The following is a 27,930-nucleotide window of genomic DNA, read 5'->3' on the forward strand; positions in this document are numbered from 1 at the left end:
CACACACACACACACACAAGAAAACAGACTCGAAACGACTCAAACTTCATCAACACTTACCTGGTTCGAAGCGTTTTGAACATTAAAGGAAATTATGATATCGTTTTTGTGGTGAGTGAGTCTACGACAAGTCGTTTGGGAAGTTATTATTACTATTCCCCTCCAACGGTTACATTATTGTGTTTTTCTTGGCCCGGAAGGTGTTTTTTTCTTCTTGTTGCTCAAAACGACAACAACAAACAGCACAGAAAAAGGAAAAAAAATCTTGTTTTGTGACTCTACCAAAAAACTTCAGTGTGGTCTGTGTGTTGGCCGAAAGCCTGGATCATCGCTCACGGTCAGTAAAAATCCATTTCTCATTTCTATAATACATTATTCTTTCGATTGTTTCCACCAAAAAAAAAAAATCTTATTCTCTCGTACCACGTTCAATGATGGATGAGATTTTTTTCGATTCAGTTGCGTTTCGCCCTTCTTGTGAAATCCGCCAACAATTCAAGGCTAATGAACCGGTCCCCCACCTTTTTTTTTCAAATTCCCCTTTTAACTGAACCAGGAACCGATAGACACCGCCATTTAAAAATGTTAGTTTTGTCTTATCAGTCGCTCGCACGATTTGCAAAATGCACATGAATTGTTTTTCGTTTTTATCGGTTGAACGATGAAAAAAAAAACAAAAAACTTATCGTACCGGCGTGACACGTTTGACGACAAATGAGTTGCACCAGTTGTCTGTGCCATTTTCGCTTTTGGTTTTTTATTTTTTACGACAACGATGTGGGCGGGCGAATGGGAAACCCCGGCAGCAAACGACGCGAAGGATTTCCGTCTTTCTTGTTTGAACGAACAGCATTTTTTTTTTGTTCCTTTCCTTTTCGATTGGCGTTGCTCTCATGTTTTATGAGCCGTATTGGAATTGATGCATCCGAATTCAGAGAACTTTTGTCGTCTGTCGAAGAAGAACAGAAAGGGCTATAACTTTGAAAAAAAAAAAAAAGAAAAACGACTTGATCTCCATATTGTACGTGCGAACTCTATTGTCTGCTCTGACCGTCGTACAAAATCCTTTACAAAGGCATTTTCTATCGTATTGGATTTCGTCCAACTTCTTTTTTTTTTTTTTTTCGAGGGAGTTCTCGAATGACTTAAAATTTCTTGCGCTTGTCCAGTCAGCTGGAAAGAGAGCCGCCGCTTCTGCCCGTACCTATCGTTTTCTCTTGTTATGAAGAAGAGGACCCCCTCCCTGACATTTGCTTCTCGTTTCAAAAAAAAAAACACGAAACAAAATAACAAAAAGGTTCGAAACAGCGTCGCGTCCTTCAACAAAACAAACCTACTACTTACCTTTTTATCTGTTAAAAAATTTTTTTTTTTTTTTTTTTACCTTTTTTTTGCCCCTCTTTCTCCATACGACGATTTCTAAATTGTGTTTTTTTTTTTTTTCCTCTTCAACTGGAAAAACAGAACATGGTAGGAGTCACTGGTCGGCAAGCAAATGATTATTGAAAGGGAATGGGCGTAACATTATTTTTCCAATGCTATTCTAACCGCTGCCCTCCTGCTACGAAAGAACAAAAAGGAACACAAAAAAAAAAAAAAAAATGCTTAGGTCTCTCATAACAGATGGTCAGCTTGTCAGGTTTCTTTCACTGATTCCCCTCCGCCATTGCCTCTCTTGCTTGTGTGTGTCTACGAAAAGGGAAATGGGTATTTAAGTTGGAAAGCGAAAGACCGACAACTACTACTAGTTGACTGGCTGGCATAATAATAACTGCCAACATTAAGCAGAAGGTTTAGTCGACGTTTTTCTTTTCTTTTTTTTTTTTTAAACTTGTAATTGACTTGCGTGTCACGCGAATCGACTTGAGCCACGCCCGTGCTTATCGCCGCTCACGATCTGCCAAGGTGGGGTGGTTACGTGCTTGTATTTTAAGGTTCCCCACGTCGTTGTATTTATAAAGAAATCATTGGATTAAAAGAAGAAAAAAAAAGAATTCCGATTGGTCAACACACACAAAAAAATCGTAACAAAGGAGAGTTTCATTTTTCACGGCGAGCCAGAATTCGTTAATATAAACAAAAGGCTTCGGGTTACATTGTTTTATTTTTTTTTAAAAGAAAAAAAAAATGTAAGGATCTCGTGGTTTAATTCTGGGATTGGCGATCCGCCTGATTCTTAATAACGAAAACACTGGCCAATGGATCGAAAATGTAAAAAAAAAAAACAAAAACAAAAGGGCAGAGTCGGGCGCAGTGAAAGTGGGATGGGCAAAGAAGGATGGGACAGGTGATTAACATTCAACCGGTTTTTTTTTTTTTTTCGTGCCTCACCCCAGGTCTTCCTTTTCGGCTGTCCAAACCGAAAAAACCGGTTCATATAGTCAGTTGATCTGTACTGCCGCTCTACACAGCCTCGTGTTGTTCTATAGTTTCCAGTGGTTTTTCTTTTTTTTTTTTTTTTTTCTTTCTGATTATGCGATCACAAACAATCAACCATTTTCGTTTTATGCTAAAGGCGATTCGAAGAAGAAGAACCGAAGGGAGGACGAAACGAGTTTCATGTGGAGGGGGTTTTTGATTTTTTTTTTTTTTTTTTTTTCTTTTATTCGGTGGGGCAAATTTGAATAGAGAGCACGTTGAAGCCGTTTGGTCGGTTGGACACGAAATCACGGGAGCCAAAACCGATCATGCTGCGCGTTTTATGTGCCAGCTGTCGGTTAGAATTTGTTTGTTCAACTGCGAGAAATGATTCATGAGCGGACCCGAATTCTATTCAACTTATCGCGTGTGGAAAAGCATTTTCTCCATTCTCCATTTTTTTCTTTTTGCCCTCATCCGAAATAATCAATTCCATTGCTTTCTTTTTCTTGGTAAATGAAGTCGTCATCCTCTTTTATATAGCCATACTTTTTTTTTTTTTTTTAGCCTGAGTAAACAAACGGCCTTTTTCAAATGCTCAAACTCGTTGACACACACACACACACACACGTTGGCCACTGCTTTTTGCGGCTGGCCGAATAAATAATACCTTTAAGAGGGAAAAGGGTGGTAGGGGAGGGTGGAGGCGAGAGCTGCACGAGCGGAACCCTATTGTTGCCTGGCCCCGCCCGTCGCGCGGAATTGAAATCATTCATCATCACACGGCCAAACCTGATTGCTTCTTATTTTATTCAACGTCATGGCTGTCGGATACGAGAACAAGGCAAACGAGGAGGAGCCTCTCTCCTTGTCGTCGCCTTCACCCAAACCACCAGCCCGCAATAATTATTGCGTCCCCCTCCCCCCTTTTTTTTCCTTTGTAATTTAAATAATGCGAAAAGAATCGTGATTTTTCCCAGGGTATCGTTTGTTTTGTTTGAAAAAAAAAAATAATTCATGTTCATTCTTTTTTGTTTTCGCACATTCTTTCGAAATCACGTCACGCGCCAGTTCTTTGTAACGGAGAGGGAAAAAACAATATCGGGAATGATACGTTCGTTATTATACACACACACGAAAAAAAAAATATTTGGCAACCGCGGAGGGATAAAAAAAAAATAAATATGATCGGGCAGGAATGAGTGAGAAAAAAAAAAAGAAAAAGGATGTGTGTGTGTGTATATACAGAGCCGTATAGTGTTGGAGGCTGCAGCGCGTGACGTGAATCCTTAATGAGATGGCGCTGAGAGAGGTACAGTCAAGATCCGTTTCGTTTGGATGATGATGAGGCATCTTGTAGATGTAAACTCACTCGACACTTCTTTTTTTTTTCTTCTTCTTCTTCTTTCCTCCCCGCCCTTTCTGAAGGGGGCAAAGATGTGGCCCTCTTCATTTTTCTCTTTATGTACCTGAGGTAAAAAAAAAAAAAAAAAAAAACCTCGGGTTACCTGGAAAGGTGTTGAATATCCGTCTGTTAGATTAGGACATCAACCCTTTAAAGAAGAAAAAAGAAAGAAAACTTTTAACACACTCGAATGCTGCATCGCATTGACGGGCATTACATTTCGACCAATATAAAATCTAAGTTGACTGGAGTTTGCCTTACTTTTTTGCAGCTGCAGCTGATCGATGATGCTTTGTAAGGTTCGCTGTGTTCCATTAAACAACACGGGGCGCAATCGGCTTTTTCTTGGGGGGGGGGGGGGTGGCGTCCCGCGAGAGCTAGACAATAGCTCATCTGCCGATGACATTAGCCAAGACTCTTAAAAGCAAAAGTAGTCGACAGGGACGTCATTTATCTCTCTTTTTTTTTTGTTTTGTTTTGTTTTTTAAAACGACAACCAAAAATATAAAAAGTCCGAGTCTCGTTGATCATGTCGCATAAGAATCTTGCCAGACCCCCCGATCTCAGCCTTCTTTTTATTTTTGTTTTGTTTTTAATGTGGGAAGAAGAGATCAGAAACGAGTCGGGAGCCGAAATGAAGAAGCTAAACAACAGAAGAAAAAAGCTGATGCATCCATTTCACGACTGGTTTCTCTCTCTCTTTCTCCTTTGGCCGTTGAGAATCTCTGGCATGATTGTTGGCAGCTCCAATCAGGACATCCATCACGCAAGCTTGGGGGTCTTGTTTGTCTCTTCCATCTCGTCCGAAAATCACTTTATTGATCCATTACAAAACTATATGACCAAACAATATATATATTCGACTGGCCCCGGTTCCCTTCCCCCCCCCCGCCCTTGTTTTCCCTCTTCACGATCACGTACAGCGTTCAAAAGCGGTCGGGAAAAAAAAATGGGTGTTTTTTTTTTGTTCATTTCCAGGTCACTGTTTGGGGTTTTTGAGTTGAATCCAATATGAGCCCCTGCGGTACTGTGGTTGGACTTGTACAACAGCTGCCGGTCTGGGGCGTGTTTTTTAAAAAAAATATTATTATTAAGAACGGGCGTTAAAATTTGTGTTGTTTTCCCTTTTTATTTATTTATTTATTTATTTTTTTGAAATTTGAAATTGAGGGGGGAAAGAAAATGAGAATTTTTTCTTGGATGGTCTAACGGTTTCTAGTGGCCACGCTAAAGAGCGGATTGAGTTTCTCCTGTTCAAATGGAAAAGAGCTATTTATTAATTAATTTCTTTTTTTTTTTTTTTTTTTTTTTTTTTGTTGGTCATCCACTAGTGAATGGGGCGTTCTGATACAATAGCGTCGTAAGGTTAAGAATTTTCAATTTGGATTCGGGTCATCTTTTTTTTTTTTTTGAAAGAGATGCAGGTGTTTTCATTGTCATCGATTCCTTCCTGTCCCCCTCCATCCGGCAAACCGTTGCCGATTATTATCGTGTTTTGGTATGTCGCCTTGGACATCGTTTCGCGTTGTTGTTCGGTACAACAAACCGTCACCTACTTATCTTTTCGTGGTCCGGACTGGAATGTTGTTGACATTCACCAACTGTTATTGTCTTTTTTTTCGCTGAAAGGAATTTGTTTTGGTTCGTGGGATCGTCCTTGAGCAAAGTAAAGCCTTAAATAGGCAGAGCGTGGCAATCCTGTAGGCATACGAACTTTTCTTTTTTTTTTTTTACATCACGATGCTGCAGGTAAACAGAGTCGAGGCGCCATCTATTCAAATGAGAGGGACGTTTGAGCACGGAGGGAAAAGAAAAGAACTTTCAATAGGCGGACGATCCGACTCCTGTCCATGTAAGGACTGAATTAGACAAAAAAAAAAAAAAAATGCAAAAGAGGAAAAAAGAAAAATAATAAATTTGAATCTCTCTATTCGATTATTTTTTCTTCTACCTACCATCGTGACTCATCTGCATGTCAAATTTAAACCAGCGTTTACCATATAGCCCCCCGCATCAAGCATTTTTCTTTAATACTCTTTTTTGGGAGGGAGGGAGGGGGGAGGATCGAGGCATTTGGGGTCGTAGGGTATTTGTCAAATAGAGAGGCAGAAAACAATCTTGTGCTGAAAGGCAGGGGGGGGGGCAATGAAATGGCGGATTTTTTTTTTTTTTTTTTAATGAATTCCATGTAGGCCAAAAAGAGTCGGAAAGGCCATTAGACCATCAAGTTTGACAGTGACAAATTTCGTCCCAAGTAAAAAGAGAGAGAAAGCCCTCACTTCAATGAGGTCTGCTGCAAAATTGTACTTCTCCCTTTTTAAACAACGAACTGAAATTCCTTAGTGATCCTAATGTCTGATTCTAAGGGGATTTTTTTGTTTTTCAATTATAGATATACAAAAGTATTTGTATTTTTTTTGTTTTTTCTTGTCCAGACGGCGGTAGCTCTACGGTTGAGGGAAGCTCACGCGTCAGCGCACACAACTTGTTAATGACATCGACGTTCCCTCACGATCTTTGATGATACAACTCTCCAATAAAAAAATAAAAAAATAAAATATCCAACAATTTTGTGACATTTACGGCCGCGCTGCCCTCGTCCGCTCGTTTTTACTGCATATTGAGAGAGAGAAAATAGAGAAGGAACAAGGTTAGCCCAATGCTTTTTATGCATCCTCTTGCCGTGCCCTATATAAGTGTGTGTGTGTGTGTGTGTGTGTGTGTGTGTGTATATATAAATATAGCCCATCTTGTCCTGTTGTTGTGGAGCTTCATGACTGGACAACTGGCGCTGGATTTTTGATAAGTCACGCTTCCGTCCATTTTCGAATTTTTTTTTTTCTTTTTTCCAAAGGCCGTTTAAAAAACACGTAGGAATTCTACTGTGCATAAGCATCTGAATTTTTTTTTTTTTTAAAGCGTAATCCGATGCATAAAAAAAAAAAAGTCCCGCGTGAATCATTTTATATTTCTGAGCTGTGAGGTTCTTTTTTTTTTTTTTTTTTTTTTTTTTGGGGTCATCGTGATGGATGGCGTCTACGGCCTTTAGCGTCTGGATATGAAATACGTTTCGTTTAAGGGGTTAGGCCGTCACGGCCAAGCCGGCTGGAATTTCTCATTGTGTGGCTCCAATCGCTTGATTGATTCAACTGTGAATGGGTCGCCAAGGTTATATATATATATTTTTAAATAATAAAAAATATATATATGTGTATATCCGGATCGAACCCGTTTCTGCTCGATACTTGATCCCCAATCGCAAGAGAATTTGAACGTCTTCATCTTCTTTAAAAAAAAAAAACAAATCAAGAATCTTTTAGTTATTTTTTTTTTTTTTTTTCCTGGTAGGATGCAAAGGGGGGGGGGGGGCAATGGGGAAAAAATGTCGATGCCCTTCTTTCTCTCTCTCTTTTTTTTTTTTGACCCTTACAAATGGCTGGGCAGACGGCCATTATGGCCAGAGATGAGGAACAACTTGACCTGTTTAATGGTTTTTTTTTCTAAAAAGGTTCCCTTTTTTTTTTTGTTTCAGTTATTTCTCTTTTCTTATGGGTGGCTAATGGATCGTGCGGGACTGAGCTGTTGTAGTGCAACAAACCACTTTGCCCTTTTTTTTGTTTTTTTTTTTGTTTTTCTTCTCCAGTTAGAAGGGAAAGGAAGTAAAAGAGGCGGGGTAAAGGATTGTGGAAAACAAAAACAAAAAAAAACACAACAAAAAGTGTTTGGTTGATTACACCAATACCCAAGGTGCACGCAATCGAGGACGTGAGACGCCCTAAAGTCTTTTATTTTTTTTATAATACAAACGTTTTTTTTTTTTTTTGACAACATTTTGTAATGGCTTGATTTATACAGTCGCACGCGGCTGTGTATAGAAGCAGGTGAGAGTTACAAAGGTCAAATAAAACTATTTTCTACCAAAAAGAAAAAAAAAAATAATAAAGCTGCTACTATATATAATGCACACACAGCAAGTGTGTGTGTGTGTGTGTGTGTGTATAAACAGTTTATAGAGGAAGAAGGGGGAGGGGAACTCTTTTGTTATGTGTGTTTTCGTTGCAGAAGGCAAAGTTGATGGGAGGGAAAAGAAGAGGCGTCGGGACGATATAACTATTTGGATGAAACAAATGGACTCGGCGTTTGAGTTTGCCCTGTTGTGTGTACATTTTAGACACACGCAAGGGAGGCCGCTCCATTGGCTTTGTTTCTTAAAAAATAAAAAAAAAATGTTCTGACTTTTTCGGGAGTTTCTCCAGACACACAAACATATCAGCTCCTCTTTGACTATATAGCCTACACCACTTTGCAAGTTTCGTTTTCTTCTTTCTTTTCCCTCCTTTTTTTTTTTTTTTCCTCTGAAGAGATTCTATACCCGATGGGCCTTACGCTGTAAGAGGGCCGTAAATACCGACAGAGTTGATGTAAAATAGCCGAGCTCTTTGTCTCCATAAATGTGTAGATGTCACCAGTGAAACAGAAAAACAAATAAAAATGGAAGGCCTCTTTTTTTCTTCTTCTTCTTCTTCTTCTTCTTTTTTTGTGTTGTCACTTTCTCAGTTTTTGAGGCCATAAGGGCTAAGGCCCGTTTTTTTTCGATCATTTTTTTTTTTTGCTTTCTTCAGTGATATCGATCATTTCTTTTTTTTTTTGTTTTTTTTTCTCGTGTTACGTTGTGTCTTGCTTATTCCTTTGATGTTGTTTCTCTTCATTCTGATTGGCATCTTGACTCGTCCGTAAACGTAACATTCGTAAATCCGGATGAGTTTTTACTCGTTTCTTTTTTTATTTGTTTCGAAAACAAACAAACAAACAAAAAAAAAGACCATAACCGATAAGGCCGTCCGCTCTGTAATAGGTCTTTCTTATTGTTATCGTTACAACAGGCACGTCCGCGTCTTGTAGCGCACGCGGGATTGAAAGGGGGGGGGGGGTGCAAAGCTGAAGGGCAAAACGATATAATAAACATCTAAAACAAAAAAAAAAAAGGGGGCGAAACATCGTTTTCGATAGGTCATTTTCAATGTCTGTGTGTGTAGTGCCGCATTGGCGCAGTTGTCGGCTTCGATTGGACGCCCATCCGATATTTCCGGCCCAAAGTTTTTTTTTTTTTTTTTTTTTTTTCATGTATGCCAACTTTCTATAGAAGCAAAAGTGTACGATGGTTCCTTATAACTGAAGGAAAAAAAAAAAATCCGCGGTCTCGATTCTTTTTATTTATTTATTTTTTTTCACGTTTTCCTGATGTGGGGGGGGGGGGGGATGCGTTCACGCCGGATGCTGGCCACTACACAGTTGGAGAAAAAAAGAAAAAAAGAAAGACTTTCCATCTATCAAACCGTCGACAGACGAACGGTGCGTTTCTTAGGAAGATTTCCATCCGGATGGAAAATGTTTCCATGAAAACAAAAAAGAAAAAAGAAAACGTGCATAAATGGAGACTATAGAAAAGATGATGGAGTTGATGCACCCGATGATCTTTGCTTATTCCCATCTGTATACAAATATCCAAGCGTTTTTTTTTTTTTATTATTACGCAAGAAAGGATAAGAAAGAAAAAAAGTGGCACCGATTCGTTTCCCTTTTTTTTTTCTTTTTCTAAAACGAAATCAAACGCGAAATGTTTTTTTTTTTCTTTTCCTTATAACATTCCACCATTTCCCCCTTATTTTATTTTTATTTTTTTTTCTACTCTCTAAAATAAAATGATATTAACGCACTTTTACTTTTATTCAAATAGAAAAAAATTCTTGGGACATTTCTGGCCAGCCAATCACATCAATCAGCAGAAGCAACCGAGAGAATTGGTACTTCCAAACAAGGTATGTGACCCTACTCTAATCTTAATCATCGGAGAAAAAGACTTTCGTTTTTAAAGACCTTTTTCGGGGCTTTAATATCTGCCGGTTTCCCTACACACACACACGAAATACAAGAAATTGAATGGGTTCGGATCATGGGATGATACAAGGAATGTTTAAAGAAGACGCTATATGGGCCCTTAACGATCTATGATTGAGATACGGGCCAACAAGAAAAATAAGAAAGGAAAAAAAAAATAAATAAAGGGGCGAAACTCGGATGGTTTAGTAGACACCAGTCACCTTTTTGCCGCTTATCCCATTCGAACTAAGAAAATGGGGGGGGGGGGGAGAAGAAAAAAAAACGAAAAAACATTGAGATTTATAGACAGTCGTATCTCCTGTTTGTGGCTCTGCCTCTCTTCTTCTATAGAAACAGGCCGTGGACGGTGAGAAGCTGCGTGTGTGCGAACGTGATTACATAGAGACGGGTCGTATAATTTCCCCCCCACCCTTTTTTTTTTTTTTTTTTTCCTCACCCATAAAACTAGACGCGTGTCTGCGTGTTACAGGCCGCGTCGCTTTGTTCGCAAAAAATTCCGAATATGGGCCACTAAAAAGAATTTTTTTTTTTTTTTTTTTAACCTACGCACAAGGAAATAAGAAAAGGTTTTGTTTTTTTTCCTCTTATAACTCACAAGTTTCTTCCTTTTATAAATATATATATATATATATTGTTTTTTTCAAGGTACTTTTCTTGTTTTAAATAGCTCAGGTATTTCTCCCAGGTAGCTCAGCTGATCGGTATTGACGATATTTTCAAAAGACACTGGGATGCTCTGTTTTCTTTTCGAATATCTTTCTTAGAAATCATTGAAGAAAACTGCCGGCACACACACACACACACACACAAAAAAATGTTGTATAAAAATTAAAATGAGATTCGAAATTCACTTTGGGGACGTTTCCCCCCCCCCCCCCCCCTTTTTTTGTGATGTTTTTGTTTTTTTTGTTTGTATCGTTGAAGAGGGAAACGAACAAACGTAAAAAGAGAGATGGCGTAATCAGTTGTGTTGTTGTTTTTTAAAACCAAAAATGTCGACCATTTTTTAACAAATTCAAATTCAGTTTGCGTCTTGCCACATGTTCTTTTGTTTCTCTGTGAGAACGAAAAATGCGCCGTCAAAGGGGAGAAAAAAAAAACAAAAGGAACAAACAATAAAAAGAAAAAAAAAAAAACTCGAATGTCGAGTGTTTTCTTTTTTTTTTATCTCGTTTGTTTGTTTGTTTGTTTGCCTTGTCAATTTGTGATGGCCACTTCTTTTTTTTTTCTGAAACAATTGAAATTTCAACCCCCTCAAAAAAAAAAAGAAGAAAGACTTGCAATCACGCGTGACACGCACACACACACGCTTTTGTTAAGTACGGATGTTCTTCGAGGGGGGGGGGGAGAACCCCCCGTCATAATTAACTGGCGCATCAGGAGTCCCCTCTTTCTCTTTAAAGACATTTATGTCATTAGACATGTCAGTCGTTCTTTTTTTTTTTTTAAGATAAAAAAAAGGAAGTGGAGCTCATTAAAACGAATGCATAAAGTACCACTCTTGACAATCGTCCGTGTGCTCCACAGTTTTCTTTTTTTTTTTTTTTTTTTTTTTTTTTTTGCTGGATCTCTCGTCTTTGTGTTAATATAAAGCATCTGCACGAAAGCCCATCTTTGATTATGCTGGACATATTTGTCTCCCTGTTTTTTTTGTTTTTTTTTAATTTTTTTGTTCTTGAACCCGCTGTCAGTTGAACTCTGGGAGTTGTGTCCAACCCTTTTTTTATTTTTTTTTTTATTTTTGAAAGGAAAAAACGAGTGCCACACTAGCAGCTTACATGATGGATGGTGTACAATTGCATTTAGTATTATGTGTATCGCCCGTTCTAGACTATAAAGAGAAGAACAGACCGTGTATAGAAGTGGTGCCCCGACTTGGACCGTCGGGGCTTATCATTATGAACAGATCCGGAATGGGATTTCGAATGGCTGCGCTCCGTCGATCCGTTTCTCTGCGTGAAACGAAGCCTTCACCGGATTAAATATTTGGGCCTGGCTGGATTCACAAGTGGATAGAAAGGGTAGGGGGGGGGGGATGAATAAAAGGGAAAAAAAAAGAAGGGGGGATGGGACAGACAGAGCAAGAGAGAGAGAGAGAGAGAGAGAGAGAGAGAGATGATGATGATGCTGGGCGACTCGTGCATACACAAGAAGCTCGTTAAATGCCCCAAGTATATTTAGAGAGAGAGGGAGGGAGGGAGACCTTCGTAACGTCGTCGTCGTCGTCGTCGTCCTTCTACAGGACGTCTAACAGTTGATATATGGCCCGGTAGGGACGCGCTTCTAAAGTTTCAAAAGCTTCTGCATGGTAGGACGATAGAGGAGAGATGCTTTCTCTCCCTGTCTGTTCGTCATTGAAACTTGTCAGTCGCTTCACTCGTATTGTACCTCGCCTTTCAAAAAAAAAAAAACAAAGACCTGCGATCGAGATCAACCCCATTTCTATCATTAACTCGATTTCATCCCTCGTTGTTTTTTTGTTTTTGTTTTTTTTAAATCGTTAAGATTATTGGCGTAAATAATAGAAACGAATGGAATTAAATTCAAATCATCTATTTTCTTTTTGACACCATCATAAGTTTGGATCCCATTTTTCATCGTCCTACAAACAAAATAAAGAAGAAAAAAAAAAAAGAAAAAAGAGTTGGAATGATATTGACTTGAAGCTATCGAACGAAAAGTGCGTCTCATTTGTTATCGCACTGGGCGGGCAGGCGGCAGTAAAAATTGCCGGACATTGTTGAGAATCGATCACTATCGAGTGTGCGCGTCCGAATGCCCACTCGAATATAAATGGATGTATAGACACACACACACACACACACACTACGATATTAAAAGAGATTGGATGTTTTGTTTGCTTTTTTTTTTTTCTCGTGTACTGGGCCGTTTGATTTGCCCGCCATCCTGACCATTTCTTATTGTTGCACATGGATAGATATACAGTGGCGTAATCTAATGTGGACCGATGTTTATTGGAAACGGCGTACACACACGCGCGCGCACGCACACCGTTTAGATCGGAAGTGGGAAAAAGAATTGATAGACTTCCGTTTACACTTTGGTAGACATCTCTTGACCTCTTGGGCGTTATTGGATCAGCCACGTCCATTGTAATTTTCCATCTCCTTTCTTATTTGTGTAAAGGCGGGGGGTGGGGGGGGGGGGAAGGAGGAGGTGATGGATCATTTTTGCCGGGGAATTCGAGTGCCTACTATTAGATGAAATTGGGAGTGTTGCCACAAGAGAGAAAGAGAGAGAGAGGGAAAAGAGGAAATGAAAATGTTGATGGCCTCTTTCATCGAGTCGAAAGTCAAGTTTAAAATGTGTGTGTGTGTGTGTGTGTGTGTGTGTGTGTGGAAATCGTAGAGTTTTGATGAATCCAATCAAGTCGCACACGTAGCAAATGGATTTCAACTGGAAAGCCGCAGCAGGTCCATCACGAAAACTTGAGCTGTTTATTCGCGCCCGCCAAACTTTTAGCGACCCGGGCCTCTCAAAACCGCTCCTCCTTAGAAAGTAATCCAATTTTCATCCATTTTAATCTCTTTCTGGCCACTTTGATTAGTCAGCTTTTGGCCGCTCACACGCAGAAATGAGAAATAAGGCCGGGTCAGACAATGCGAAAACTTTTTCAATGGCTCTGAAATCTGAAGTGATCTTTTCCTCCCTTTCCTCTCTCATTGTGCGTTGCTGCGCGCGCGAGAGTCCGCATTCATTTGAAAATAGGAGAACGTCCCCTACATCCAAGGAAATGCGGAGATCCCACTGCGTGGCTTTTTTTTTTTTTTTTTAACTTTTTGTGAGGACAAAAATTAAAAAAAAAAAATAATAATCTTTGATATGCTTAGCTCAGTCATTGGATTTTTTTTTTCTTTTATATTTTTGTTCATCATCTTTCCCCACCTTTTTTTTTTTTTTTTTCTTACTTTTATTATTATTATTAATTGAAAAGAGAGTAGCGCAGAAGAGATGCTGGAACACACGATTTTCATTCGGCATTCCTGGGAGACGAAACGTATAGATGCGTACCAACACGGATACATTCTTTAACCAATTTTTTTTTTTTTTTTCTTTTTCTTGTTTCATTTTTTTTTGGCTTGGTTCGTTCCGTCGCAAGACGATGATGGCAACATGGCGTTGCCATGGCGACCGATACATAATAGTCATCGATCTGTGCGATTGATACGTGTAAGGGGGGGGTGGGGGTGGGGGAGGGAGATGAAGACGAGGCGCGTAGTTGTGCCTCAAGTTGCGCTTCATCTCCTATCGGAATTCACCCCCTAGTGAAAAATGTTTGCATCCCTACACGGTTTGGGCCATCTTTTTTAAGCCAGCATCACACGAGTTGACGTAAACCAAGTTAAACAGTTTTTGCTTTCATCTAGTTTTGTTGTTGTTGTTGTTGTTGTTGTACTCGATGAATGTGATAATGGATGTCGGTGCAAGAAGGCAAAAAAAAAACATTGATGGTAAAATGCTACTAGTTGTAAAAGAAAACAAACAAACAAAAAAAAAAAAAAAAATGGAAACAGCAGGAGAGAGTGAGCCGGAGCAGCACGGTTTTCTCATCAGGAAAGACAACGACCCGCAGGATAGGAACAAACCGATAAGCGGACGCGGGAGTGTAACAGGAACAAGGGAGGGGGGGGGGAGGGAGAGAGAGAGAAAGGAAGAAGAAGGAAATCATCGTTCAGGGAGAATGGAAGTCTTGATATCCTCCGAGACCCCTCTCAGATAATACTCTTTTCCTATCTCTCGATATATATATATATTTATATATATATTTTTTTTTCCCCCCTTCTTTGTTATATCAAAATGTAATGCCTCGATACCGACGCTCTTTTGCGAAGACCATGAAAAAAACAAACAAAAAAAAAAACATCCCGTTTCTCTTCTCTTCTTCGACAATTTTTGTTGTTGGCCCTGTTCGGCGTTGTTTCGTGACTCTGTAACATGGACAAGGTCTATAAGCTGGCGGGCTGTCTTGTATGTCTCCATACAATAGGAGACAAAGGACGGGGAGGGGAGGGGGGGAGGGGGACAAGGCTATTATGTTTCGACTTTTCTTGACCGGATATGTGTTATCGGATTTTTGAATGATTTCACGATCTCCTCTTTCATTCCCCGCATTAAATATGGCAATAGGAGTTTAATTGCGCAACGTCAGGGGGGGGGGGGAATTGATTTATGGGCGGTGATTCTGATAAATGGCGCGAAAGTTTGCCATTTTCAAAACGACCTGCTGAAACAGATTCGCAATGGGGTAAGCACACGTCCGCTATGCTGGCGCTACAAACATCATTAGCAAACTAGGTAATTTAGTATGATGTATTCGCTCGTAAGAGGACGGGCCGTCGCGAAGTATCACCATGGCAACGGTGGCCATCTCTTTCTTTCTACCCTTACGTCTTATTTTATTTATTATTATTATTATTATTATTATTATTATTTTATTTTTTTTTTTTTATGCAACAAGAGTTATTGTTATGACGCGTATACACGTCTCGGTCCTCGTTAGCCGCCTCTTATTTCCATTACGATCACACGGCCCCTCTCTCTCTCTCTCGCGCAAAACACGGACTGGCTAATGATTATAACCATCGTTATAAAACGTGAACGGGATGAGTTTAACAAGAACGTAAGAACAAGAGAGAAATCATGTACAGGGGGGAGGGAGAGCAATGCATTTATGACTACTCTCTGTGCGCTTTACGATTCGAACCGTTTCAATGAATGGACCAAAGTGGGCTCCGCCATCATTTCATCGTGTCGGATTTGTTTTTTTGTTTTTTGTTTTTGTTTATTTCGTGCTGACGAAGGATGTTGGCAGTTTCCAATTACTTGGGCCCACTAGAACTACAAGGCAAAAAAAAAAAAAAAAGAAAAGGATTCGAGAACGATGCAAAAAGAAAGATGGAAATAAAAAAAAATAAAATAAAATAAAGGAAGAAGGAGAGTTGCTTTCATGATGCTTTCAACCACTTGAATCTCGTTAGATTAACTCTCTTGTTTTTATTTTATTTTATTTTTTATTTTTATTTTTTTTTTGTAACGTGAAGACGGACCGGGAGGGAAAGTCCGGGAATGGTAGGGGGAGAAGGGAGGGGGGGGGGAGATGGTTACAACAAAGACACATTACACGTTATACAAGAAAAGGGGGGGGGGAGAGAACTGGGTCTGTTACACAGGAGAAACTCTGGCTGTCTCCTTCTTTTGGAGATGGAGGAGAGAGGGAGGAGTTTCAATTTTTCGGGGAGAGGAAAAATGGGGGTGGGGGGAAGGCTTGTTGACTTCCAGCCGAAGAAGCTTTCATCATCCGCAGTCGAGTTGAATTACCATCGTGACCCACCCTCCTCTTATTTTTCTTCGAACGAATAAAATTTGCTCTCCAATTTTTTTTTTTTTCCTTTTTGCGTAACATTAGAAGCAGAGAGAGAGAGAGAGAAAGAGAGAGAGAGAGAGAGAGAGAAGGGGCTTTTGCATCATTACCTTAAATCGGAGATCCATTGTTGACTCTCCTTTCTCTACTGCTTTCCGTTTGTGTGTGTGTGATGGGATTGTTTGAAAATTTAGAACTCTGATAAAGGAGGGGGGGGGGGGGAGAAAGATGGAATTGAATCAGAAAATCCATCAAGGGGAATAGATTCGGTCACTGACGAACCAGTTTTCTTCACCCAACAAGCCGCGCTCCTCCTACTCCTCCTCCTCCCTTTTTTTTTTTCTTCTTTTGTTTGGGGGGGGAGGGGGGAGAGGGAGATGCACGTCGCCGACATTTTGTTTCGAGAAAATGAAGAAGCAGAAAAATAAAATTAAAAAAAAAAAAAAAAAAAAAAGAGATCGGGCGCCGATTCAATTTCAGCGTCTTTCTCTTCGGGACACGGAGAGACGTCCCGATCTTTGCACGACATCCGCTAGGGGAGAGGCGGGGGAGGGGGGAGGATCACTTCCCCCCTCCGCCCCCAAAAGCCTTCCCCCCCCCCCACTCCCGTGGAACCGATTTCCGTTTGCGACTTTTTGAAGAGAAAAAAAAAAAAGAAACGTTTGAGGGAAAAAAGAAGGAAGAGCCTCGGTTTGTTATTATCATCTTCTCAAATGTTAGCGTATCTTTCTACTTGGACCGTGTGTGTGTGTGTGTGTGTGTGTGTCTTCCGTGAATCGGCAATCAATGTGGACTTGTGTGTTTATATTTGACGGGTAGGGAATGGGAGGGGTGTGTGTGTATGTGTGTGTGTGTTGGTGGCTGTACTATCCCGCACTCAGCGCTCGTTTTGCGCCCAGCGAAAACGGCGAGGTACACCCAAGAGCCGCAATTGTTGTTTACACTGTTTGACTGCTCCGCTGAAGGCCCGGTCTTCCGCCAGTCAAAAAGGGAAAACGAATGGCGAATGATGAAGAGAAGAGTTGATTAGGTTTGCGGCCCTAGCGACATGGTCATATGAAAAAGAAAGAGGCCTCCTCCCCCCCCCCCCCCCCCCCCTTTTTTTTTTTTTAAATCTAACCGACATTCCATTATTATCTTCTTCTTTTGTTCAATATTCTTCAGATCGAACGAGAAAGAAAAGAAATAATTACCTTTTCGTTCTTTTTTTTTTTTTTTTTTCATTTCGCCGTTTGTTTGTTGAGATTCTTTGCCTGTCTCTCTCTCTCTTTGCTATGCACCGATGCCTATTGAAGGACGCACTCGCGGATGTTACTCGAGAACTACAGGGCGAGCGCTCTATATTGCTTAGATGAAGTAGCGGAGCTGTATCAAGGAAAAAAAAAAAAACAAAAAAACAAACAAAAAAAAAAGGAACACTCTCTTTCTTATATATATATATATATATAATTTTTTTTTGTGTGTGTTTTAGAAGGCAGTCAGAACGCTGTGCTTCAAGGTATTCTGACGTTAATAATCGTATAACACACGGGGATACATTTGAAGTCTCCAAGTTTATTAAGTCTGGCCTCAAATGTCGTCTATTCGGCTGTGTACACACGCACTTTTCAACCAGTCCCATTTTTCTCTTTTCATATTGTAGTTATACACACACTTCTTTTCTTTTTTTTTCTTTTTTCTTTTTTATTATTATTATTTGGGCCGGACAAACAAAAATCCGGCAGGGCGCGCCAATCGAAGTCAGACCGCCGTCGCCGCCCTTATTTTCCTCCTCGACGCTTCAATCACGCTCCAGGAAATAACAAAAAAAAAAAAAAAAAAAAAAAGAAAGGGATACGTCTATAAGTGATTCTTTTTCGTTTCCTGTTTGAAAAGAAAGAAAAAAAAAAAAAAAAAAAAGGAAGGAAGGAAGGAAGGAAGGAAGGAAAATAACTCGAGATCAAAGTTATTGCCTTTTGTGCTGTTGTTTTCTGTGTCAATGTGTTTGTGTCTCCAATAAAAAAAAAAAAAAAGAAGAAGAAGAAGAGAGACGCAAAGAAGATAAAGCTATAAGCCCGAAGATGTTTTCAAGAGTGAGGCAGAGAGAGGGGGGGGGGGGGAGGTCTTCTATCTTTTTTTTTTTTTTTTTTTGATGGCGTGGAGGAAAACAAGCCACCCACAACGGGGTGTAAATGCCCTTTTCTCATTTCTTTTTGTATCAAAGAGACGTTGAGTGTGCACACCTTTCCCCCGAACTACCGTTTTGTTTTTTTTCCTTTTATTTTCGATAGCGTCACTATCAAGAAACCCGTTCATTTTTGTTGTTGTTTGTCTGCTCCGTTAAAAAAAAAAAAATAAAAAAAAATAAAAATGCAGGGTGTGTGTGTTTGTGTGTGTTTGTGTGCCACTGTTGCACGATGCATCGGTAAAGAGTGCGAAGAAGAAAGGCCCGGCCGCTTCTTTTTTTTTTTTTTTTTTTTTTTGGCGCCCTGTCGTCCTCGCTTCCATTGCCTTTCTCACGCTCCATCTCTCACTGTGTCGATAAAAAAAAAAAAAATACCTTGCGCCGTCTTTTACCCATTTTCAGTTGAAGAGAATATAGTAGCCTCGGCCCTCCACACCGTTCACCAACTTCTTGTACGAAATTAAAAAAAAAAAAATAAATAAATAAAAGTTTTATGTGTGTTGAGGTATACACACACACAAGCGTCATGATCATCGATTTTTTATTTTTCCCCCGCTTTATCTTTTGCTCTTCAAGTTTTTTTTTTTTTTTTTTTTTTTTTTTTGGCTCCTGACCATTGTTTCCCGATGCGACCCGTTTTTTGCGATCGATGCAAGCTGCTTAAAATAGAATAAAATCAAGAACAGTTGACTGATGGATGAAAACAAACGGCTGATTTGCTGTCGACGGTTTGATTTTTTTTTTTTTTTTTTTTTTTTTTTTATAGCAATCAATTTGTGTGGCCGTTTGTTTCTACCATTATCGAACAGCCCCAAATTGCCCTGAAATGGATGGAATCAGAAACAAACGAAAGTAAATTGCTTGTTTGTGTGTGTGTGTGTGTGTGTGTGTGTGTGTGCTTGTTTGATTGATTGATTCGTACACTAGAGCCGCACACGCCCACCCTATTTTCTAACTTGTCAGATGCCCTGTCAATCTAAACCGGAATAGGGGTGGGCTCGCAACCTAAGCATAAAAAATAATAATAATAAAAAAAAAAAAAAAGAAGAGGGGACGTCAAGAGTGTCAATTGTTTGATCCTCAGGCTTTTACCGGTTTTTTTTTGGTGGGCTGAACGACGACGTCGCTATTGATTTTTAGGGAGCCATCTGCTTCTTGATGCGTTTGTTCGTGTATCCTAATAACAAGTTGCGTCTTTTTTTTTATTTTTTTTTTTTTTTCTTTTCTCTTTTGACCTCAAACTGCCTCCTCTCCGTTTACCATCCCGCCTTTCTTCATATGTCTAGTGGCGCGCACACACACGTAATATATAAATATATATGTAGAACGTCACCATCGTCTTCCTCTCCCTTCCATCCAACGGAAAATATTTTTTTTTTTTTTTTTTTTTTTTTCTTTCCCTCATGTCCTTTTGACGTTGGGTGGGGTTCCTCTTGGTCTCTCTCTCCTATTCCGCCGGAAAGTCGGGACTGGCGTGATTGTCAAAACCCTGCAGCGTGTCCCTCTCGACATTTCTCGTCCAGTTGACTGGCTCCTCTCATCTCTTCTGCTCTCCCTCTTGTTGTCTGTCTTGAATACATAGCGAACATTTTTTTTTTTTTTTTTTTTTTTTTTTTCTTATTTCTATCCGACCGAAAATGTTCTGCGCGCAAGTTCAATCTAATGCGTTTCAGTATTGTGAAAGACAAGAAAGAAGAAGAAAAAAAAAAAAAAGAGGGCAGTTGGTATTTCCTTTTTGATTTTTTTTTTTTTTTTTTTTTTTTTTTTTTTTTTTGATACTATCACGTTCTAGTTTTGTTTGTTTGTTTGTTTGTTTCCGGTTGGAATAGTACCATACATTTCTACATTGATCTTTGATAATCGTATGATTTATATGTGAGGCACAAGAGACCCGGCCAAAATCCTCTGATGCCTCGTTTATCATCGAATAAACATGTACTGTATTAACTGCCGGGGATCTGGAACGCTAGTTCCTGTTCTCGTTCCAAGCAAATCGTAAACTATAAAAAAAAAAAAAAAAAAAAAATGTAGGTAAAAAAAAAAAAAAAAAGAGCAGTTTTTTTTCCCCTCCTTCTTTTGTCTCGGGTTATGTTCGGTACTATCTCTTTTACATATCGCCATTTGTCAAACAGCATTTCACTCGGCTTTGTTTCTTTTGCACGTTAAATGTTCCATGACGCTATATTATGTTGGGCACGGGGTTATCAGATAAAGTTCTTATGCGTTCACATCAAAAGAAGAAATTCATTTTTCTCTTCAGATTTTTTTTAACGAAACAAAAAAAAAAAAAGAAATAAGATATAATCACGAATCACTATCCCGAACGGCCCGGGCCACTATTCTATTACAACGTCCACATACAAACACTTGAAAAAAAAAAAAATAATAATAAATAAATAAATATCTTCAATATGTATTCAACATCTTTTATGTTTAGATGGGTATCAGTATTGTGGCGTGTATACGAGTCCGTCGTGTTGGCTCTCTAACGAGAACATTGTGACTGTTATCGAATTATTGTCCGATTGATGATGCGCCTCACGTCCCATGCGCTATAAACAAAAATCATTTATCTTTTCGCTTTCTTTTTTTCTTTTCCAACTAATTTTGTTATCTTTTTTTTTTTTTTTTTTTCTTTTTTCTTGGCTTTACTCATCACGCTATTCAATATCTGTGTCCAAAAAAAAAAAAAAAAAGGAGCTGCCGGCCTGATTGATTTATTTTGCTCGATTGGCCTACTCTCTTGCCTCCCCCCACGCCCTCCTTGCAACGTCGGTCTCTATTTACGTCGGATAACAATCGAACTATTTACGCCGGACGCAATAGAGGCCACAAACTTTTTAGTCCTTTTCTCTTCCATTTTCCTTCTTTTTTTTTTTTATTCATCCCCACTCGCTTCCTCTTTTTTTTTTTTTTTTTTTTTCAGCGCACGTCTCTCGCACTTGTGTTCAGGTCGGCCGTATTGAGTTTGCCGCTCACGTACGTCCCTCCCAAGGCTGCGTATATCTGTGTAAGGTCTCGTCTCACCGCAGCTCGTATCATCCTCTTCTTTAGGGGCGGGTTTCCTTCTTCTTCTTCTTCTTCTTCTTCTTCTTTTTTTTTTCGTTTTTTTTTTATTATTATTATTATTAACAGCAGCACTCTCCTAGCGCTGTTCGTCCCGATTCAATTGTCTAGTCGTCGCAGACGCTTCCCTATTATTCCCTGGCCAATTCTTTGAGGCTTTTCGGTTTTTTTCTTTTATGTTACTCTTGTATACGCACACTATGTCAGGACGTATCGGCATGACGGAGAGAATATTCAAAGAACAGGGCACTTGAGGGTTAAAAAAAAAAAGAAAAAAGAAGCCATCGAAACATTTGCAATAATTGAGTGAGGACGAGGAAGGTTCTTTTTCTTTTTTTTTTTTTTTTTTTGTATAAATTTATAGACGTAAATAAAAGAAGAAAGAAAGAGAGAGAGAGAGGGCGTAGTGATGTATAGGTCCGGTTGGATGTGAAAGATGGACCGATCGACGACAGTTTATAGTCCCCAATCCGGCTGCAATTACAGGGGCTTAAAGCACCGACATATCATGCCCGTAACGTCGGTCATTCAATACTTTATGACGCAACCATATAACAATGTACAATAAAAAAAATAAGGCGGCGGCGGCGGCGGCGGCTAAAAAAAAAAAGAAAAAGAAAAAGAAAAAGGATTGGAAGAAGGGGCCATTTAGCATTTTTTACTTGCCTAAAACGGGGAGTACCCGAAATGGACGCATCCGCATTTCCGTGCGCTTCAAAGTCCAAACAAAGAGAAACGAATAGGAGCCCCCGCCGAAGATAAATTGAAAAGAACAAAGTAAATCTATAAAAAGAAAATAATAAATTAACCTCATCTTCATGCCCTCCCCCCTCTATTTTTTTTTCTTTTCTTCTATTGTTTCATTTGATTTGCGGCTGATTTCGTCCTCCAATTTGCGGGTCGCACGATGAGCTGGTCCGTTTCCAATTAGCGTCTCGACCCCGAACATCGACAAACGAGAAGCTCTCTGTAGAACATTATCCTCTTCTTTTTTTCTCTTTTTTTTTAAAGGTGGGGGGGGGGGCTCAGATATGGTCTACAATGTTGACGACCCATGTCGTTGTGTAAGACGGTTAAGACTTGATTGAATGCGAACCGCGGGTTATTAATCTGTAAAGCTGATTGCCCCTGTACCGACCACGCCGGATTACTCAGGCGACCTCCACCATTTAATAATGAGATATGACGTCAGCTTTTTTTTTTTTTTTTTTTTTTTGTTTTGTTTGCTTATTATTATTATTATTTTTTTTTACCTTTTCTTTAAAAAAAAAAAAACGGCGGATATTTTCTTTTTTATAATGTTTTCCTGTGTATTTTGACTTGTCCGTGACTCGAAATGTCAACAGGAATATTTTTCCTTGGAGCGGACGATGTTCAGCGACATTTATCAGGAATGCGGCGGTGCGCAGAATTTTCAGCCCGCCAGGGGGAGGTCAAACAGCGTTGGCGTAGGAAACGGAACACACACACACGTCCCACTTTGCGTGTGCCAAAAATGCTAAACGCTAAACAAAAAAAAAAAAAAAATTCGTGTACGCTTTCCGTCCGTGCCAGAGCGGGCCGTTTTAACTATTCGTCATCACGCAGCCAGTCAATAGCGTGAATATTCAAATAGGGAAAAAAAAAAAAAAAAAAAAAAGAAAGAAGGTGTGACACGTAAACGACGGACTTGTTTTTATCATCGCATACAAAATGGTTGACGTGTGTGTATACATAAGAAAATACTTTCTTTTTCTTTCTTTTTTCTGTGTGTGTGTGTTGTTGGTAAACGGCTAGAGCCGGGAAAAATTAATAAGAAAAATTTGCGGTTGCGTCAATGATTTATTTATTTTGCGTGGGTTGTCCCAGCGCTGCGTTCACTATAATGTGCATACCTGTCGGCTGACGTTTTTTGGTTTTCGCCAATACCTCTTCTCTCTCTCTCTCTCTCTCTCTCTCTCTCTTATTTTTTATTTTTTTTAAGGTTTTTCTTGTATATTTGATGAATGGCGTCAGCGGGTCGAGACGGACCAACAAGTCATGTCTCCGCGCCTGTGTGTTTTAACGCAACAGCTATAAAAGCCAGTCAGCAGATTTCGATGCTGACTCAACTGCCATCATCTGTGACTTGTTTCAAATATCTTCTTCTTTTTTTTTTTTTTTTATTTTAGACTCGTATATCAGAAAACCCATCGCTTTTTAGCGTCTGCTCGATTTTGTTTTTCTTTTCTTTCGCATTTTCTGATCGATCAAATCAGAACTTTTATTTTTTTTTATTTTATTTTTTTTCAAATTTAAAAAAAAGGGGAAACAGTCCAGGAAATGAGAAAGACGAAACTCGTTTACAAAAAAAAAACAGCAGGCGAAAGAAGAAAAAAAAAAAGAGAGGGGCGCGGATTGCCAACGATGGCGACCTCTGCAAAGTTTCCTTATTCGAAGGTCCTGGTCGAATGAGTAAGAGCCAAGTTTTTGCGCACATCCTGCCTTCGCAAAAAGTTGGCACGGTGTGAAGTTATTGGCTATGATTTTGTGTGTGTGTGTGTGTGCGTGTGTGTGTCTGCGCCGTGTTGCAGGCATTTTTTATTTATTTTTTTAAATTTTTTTAGTCCGTTACTTTAATGGCACGGGCAATATGTTGGAACAGATAACAATAATTGTTTGATTGTTATGCAAATAGGTGGTGTCGGATGTAGCGGACTCGTCTTCGCTCTTCACTACGCAACGAGGCCTTCAACGATGAGGCTGTGCGCTTTGGCCGGCGTCTTGGCCGTTCTGGCGCTGACAGGACGAGCCGACGCTTTCTGCCCAGTCGGTTGCCTTTGCGACGATGAAACGCTGCAGGTGACCTGCGACGAAGCCAATCTGGAAGTCATCCCAATCACCCTCAATCCTTCCGTCCAGGTAAAAACAAAGCTCTGCCTCATTTTTGTTTTCCCCCGTCCCTTTCCGTTACGTTCGTCGTTTTGTTTTGGAACACATGCGGCGGTGGAAAAGAAAAGAAAAAATTATTTTTTTGGCTACCTAGACGACGTCGTTCAGGTACGCGCGTCAATTTCGAATATCGAAGGCCATTTACGTTGCGCTCTATTGAGCATTGGAGAGGTCCAAAAACAGGTGATAACTGTGGACGCAGTGAATGGGAGAGGGAGGGGGGGGCGGGAATTTCCAGCCATTTCCGGAATGGTGCAATACGTTCTTGCTGGTAGTGTTAGAGAGAGAGAGAGAGAGAGAGAGAGAGAGTGCCTCTTATGGACTTGCTCACCTTCTTCTTATTTTTTCTGTTCGTCTCCCGGACAACTGCGTTCAAGAAAACGTCCTTCTACCGCATACAGATAGCCATGTATTGGGTCGTGAAAAGAACGATCGGGATTCTCATAATAAACCGTGTTCGTTGTGTTGCGTGTTATTGATTGGTGTACGGGGGTATCTTTATGATCACGTAGAAAAACCCCTCCAGACAAGACAGGAAGAGAGAGAGAGAGAGAGAGAGAGAGAGAAAGAGAGAGAAAGAGGGGAGGGGATTTATCAGCCAATGCGACGCTATTAGAATGGCCAATGGCGAAAAGACAAGGACAATGGCGTTAATCGAAAAAGGAGGGGGGGGACGGGGGGAATTATCTGCTGTCGATCGGCTCACTTATTTATTCCGCCAAAAACTATGAAAGTCTTTGAGCATTAGAGTTGCATTCTAATCGATTTCTTTTTTCTTTGAAATTCTTTCCGGCTTCTTTGTGTGTGCGTGCGTGTGTGTGTGTGTGTCTCTACCACTGTTGGCTAATGGAACGTATCGCAGCGTCTGGTGCTCCGACAAAACAAGATAAAGACCGTTGACGACACGGCGCTACGCTTCTACGTCGAACTTCTCTACGTCGATTTCTCTCACAATAGGTAACATCCTCCGCCCACCCCCTCCCGCCTTTCTCCGGATTGAACTTTTTTCTATAGAAGAAATTAAAAAAAAAAAAAAAAAAAAAAAAAAAAGACTTGATACCTTTATCATTTTTATTTGTTAATGTCCTTTAGCTTTTTCTTTAACTTTGTCGTTTTTTTTTTGAATTTTTTTGAATTTTTGTATTTCATTTGGCAGATTGGTATCTATTCAAGATAGGACGTTTGAAGGTCAACGCAAACTCAACGAGCTCCGGCTGGATCACAACAAAATATCTGTCATAGGCAACGTCAGTTGGACATAATCTTTATTGATTTTTTTTTTTTTTTTATTATTTTTTAAATTATTTATTTGGCAAATTGATATAAACTTATCGATTTTTATCGATCCCGCAGGGCACTTGGCTGGGACTCAGCCGCGATCTGTCGATCTTGTCTTTGAGAGAGAATTACATCAGCTCTTTGGATGAGAGAGCTTTCGCCACAGCCGGACGAATCCGAGAGCTGGATCTCGGAAGGAACAGGATAGAGCAGATCCATCCGGACGCTTTTGCCGGCCTTCCCAACTTACGCATTCTCTACTTGGACAGCAACAAGCTGAGCTACAATTCGCCGCCCAGCTTCCCGGCTTTCCTGGCACCCCTGCGTCCCCTGGCTGAATTGAGTTTGGCCGGCAATGATCTTCCTTGGCTGGCCGACGGTCTCTTTAGCGCCTTATCCGAACTCAGTCAGCTGGACTTGAGCGGATGTGGCGTGCGCAACGTTTCGACGGAAGCATTCCGAGGCCTGAGCCAACTGCGCGGATTGAAATTTCACGACAATTTGCTGTCGGTCGTTCCGACTCACGCCTGGCCGCCCCTCTCGCATTTGGAGGTGTTGACGTTGGGCCAAAACAACATTTCCGTCATCGAAGCGAAAGCTTTCAGTGGACTGGTGCGGCTGAAGCAGCTGGACGTCAACGACGCCGTCCAGCTGACGTCGGTCGACGCCGACGCCTTGTACGCCAATCGCGAACTCGTTCAACTTCGGCTGACCAATTGCAAGCGATTGTCCAAATTGCCGGAAGGTTTCCTCGGCCGGTCGGCCAATTTGCGTCGGCTGGTGCTACGCGACAACGGGCTCACTTCGCTGTCGGACAAAATGTGGGGGGCATCGGGTCCCGGCCAATTTCAGCTGGTCGATCTCGGTGGCAATCCGTTCCATTGCGATTGTAAATTACTCTGGCTCAGGGACTATCTGCTGGGCACGTTCAAGACGACAGTCGGGTCCGTCACGGTGACGCACCACATGAAGAGGCGCGACGTTGCCGCAGAGAACCAATTGCTGCCCATGCCAACAGAAGCCGTTTGCGCCTCTCCGCTTCCAGTGTCCAACATGGCGCTGTCGTCCCTGTCGGACGACGAGCTGGGCTGCCGGACGTCGCTGATGCGCTCGCCCCAGTTGGTGGTGGGACTGGTGGCGGCCGGGGCCGCCTGTCTGCTCGTCTTTGCCGCCTGCGTGGCGTGTCGATTCCGCCGGCGGATCAGACAGTCGTGCTGCGGAGCTTCCAAGCCGCACCCGACCAAAGCCGAGGACGCGCGAACGCTGTCCAGCAAGTGGAAACCTGCATCGCCCAACACGTCGTGGGGCATCAGCGCGCCGGCAGCCATGAATCACGGCGTGAGCCTGATCGGCAACCGAGTGCCGGAATACCAGAAAGCTTGCTCGCACGAAGAGGAATGCTTTATGCGGGCCGTCACGCTCCACAACAGCCTCAAACCGTTCCCGAGGACGGAATTATAAAAGACGCAAATGGGAAACGAGAGATGGCGGACGGACCAGCCGAAAACGTTTCCAAACGTCCACGACCGATTTTTTTGGTTTGCGTTTTTTTTTTTTTTTTTGTTTTGTTTTTTTCTTTTCGAGTTTTTGATGTCGAGTCAGTTCGTCTACTTATATGACACACATATATATTTGTATAATTTTTCTGTTTCAAAAGGAATTTGTCAACAGTCCCATTCTTCCTTGGCTCGCGCCTTTCTTTCACCGCCCTGTCTTTTTTTTTTTAATTTTTTTCCCTTCCGTTTTTACGCGACGTAGACATTCCACGGATTGGGGATCACTAGTGTCCAAATTCTTCTTTAAAAAAAAAAAAATGTAAATCGAGTCATGTCTTTTTTTTTTTTTTTTATAGGTGATCTCTGTTTGTTTCCCTTTTGGTTCTTTCTCGTCTCTTTCTTCTTCTTTCCCTGTCTCTTTTACTCCCGCAGTGTTTCTGACAGATCTTCGACTTCACCATCAAAAAAAAAAAAAGAAAGGAGAAATTACGAGAAAAAAAAAAAAGATTTTATAGAAACTAGTCATTGGTTCGACAGTGTGACCGTCAACGTTTTTTGTGTAATAACTTTGTATAGCGGTTGAAAAAAAAAAATCGGTGCCATAGAACAAAAAAAAAAGCGCCATACGAAAAAAAAAAATAATAATAATAATAAATACTATAGACATGTGTTGAATTCTTTTTTTTTTCTTACGTCAGGATATTGTATTTCGACGATGAATAATAAAAAAAGTATTAAAAAAAAAAAAGCCATTTAAACCATTCTGGTCGATTATTCTTTACCTAACTTCTTGTTAACCATTTGACGGAACTGACCCAAAATTTTAGTCTCGCGTTTCTGTCGTTCTTCGCGGCTAAAAACGGCTAATGCTCGCTTCTCGTCAGCGGTGTAAATCTGGTTTTCTTTACGCAAACGGACGGCTTCCATTCGTCGATGTCTGCAATGAGAAACACATTGATTGGGATTTTAG

The 27,930-nt window shown here is 40.5% G+C and overlaps 2 protein-coding genes across 3 annotated transcripts in view; one reads left to right on the top strand and one right to left on the bottom strand.

The window, feature by feature from the left end:
* On the top strand, positions 1-27,624 carry LOC130691131 (leucine-rich repeat neuronal protein 2-like). Its single transcript, XM_057514037.2, has 6 exons — positions 1-337; positions 9,501-9,582; positions 23,933-24,156; positions 25,049-25,143; positions 25,343-25,433; positions 25,540-27,624. Exons 3-6 carry the CDS (start codon positions 23,992-23,994, stop codon positions 26,923-26,925), a joined length of 1,737 nt encoding a protein of 578 aa, XP_057370020.1. The 5' UTR covers positions 1-337; positions 9,501-9,582; positions 23,933-23,991; the 3' UTR covers positions 26,926-27,624.
* Positions 27,486-27,930, bottom strand: part of LOC130691151 (NKAP family protein CG6066-like) — a 1,619-nt gene continuing 1,174 nt past the window's right edge. For both annotated transcript variants that reach the window (XM_057514058.2, XM_057514059.2), the window contains exon 6: positions 27,486-27,897. In XM_057514058.2, the coding sequence (XP_057370041.1) occupies positions 27,732-27,897 (166 nt within the window). In that variant the 3' untranslated portion in view covers positions 27,486-27,731. The remainder of the gene's footprint in view (positions 27,898-27,930) is intronic.

This window comes from Daphnia carinata, chromosome 1 (genome assembly GCF_022539665.2).
Source record: "Daphnia carinata strain CSIRO-1 chromosome 1, CSIRO_AGI_Dcar_HiC_V3, whole genome shotgun sequence".
In the NCBI taxonomy this organism is placed as follows: Eukaryota; Metazoa; Arthropoda; class Branchiopoda; order Diplostraca; family Daphniidae; genus Daphnia; species Daphnia carinata.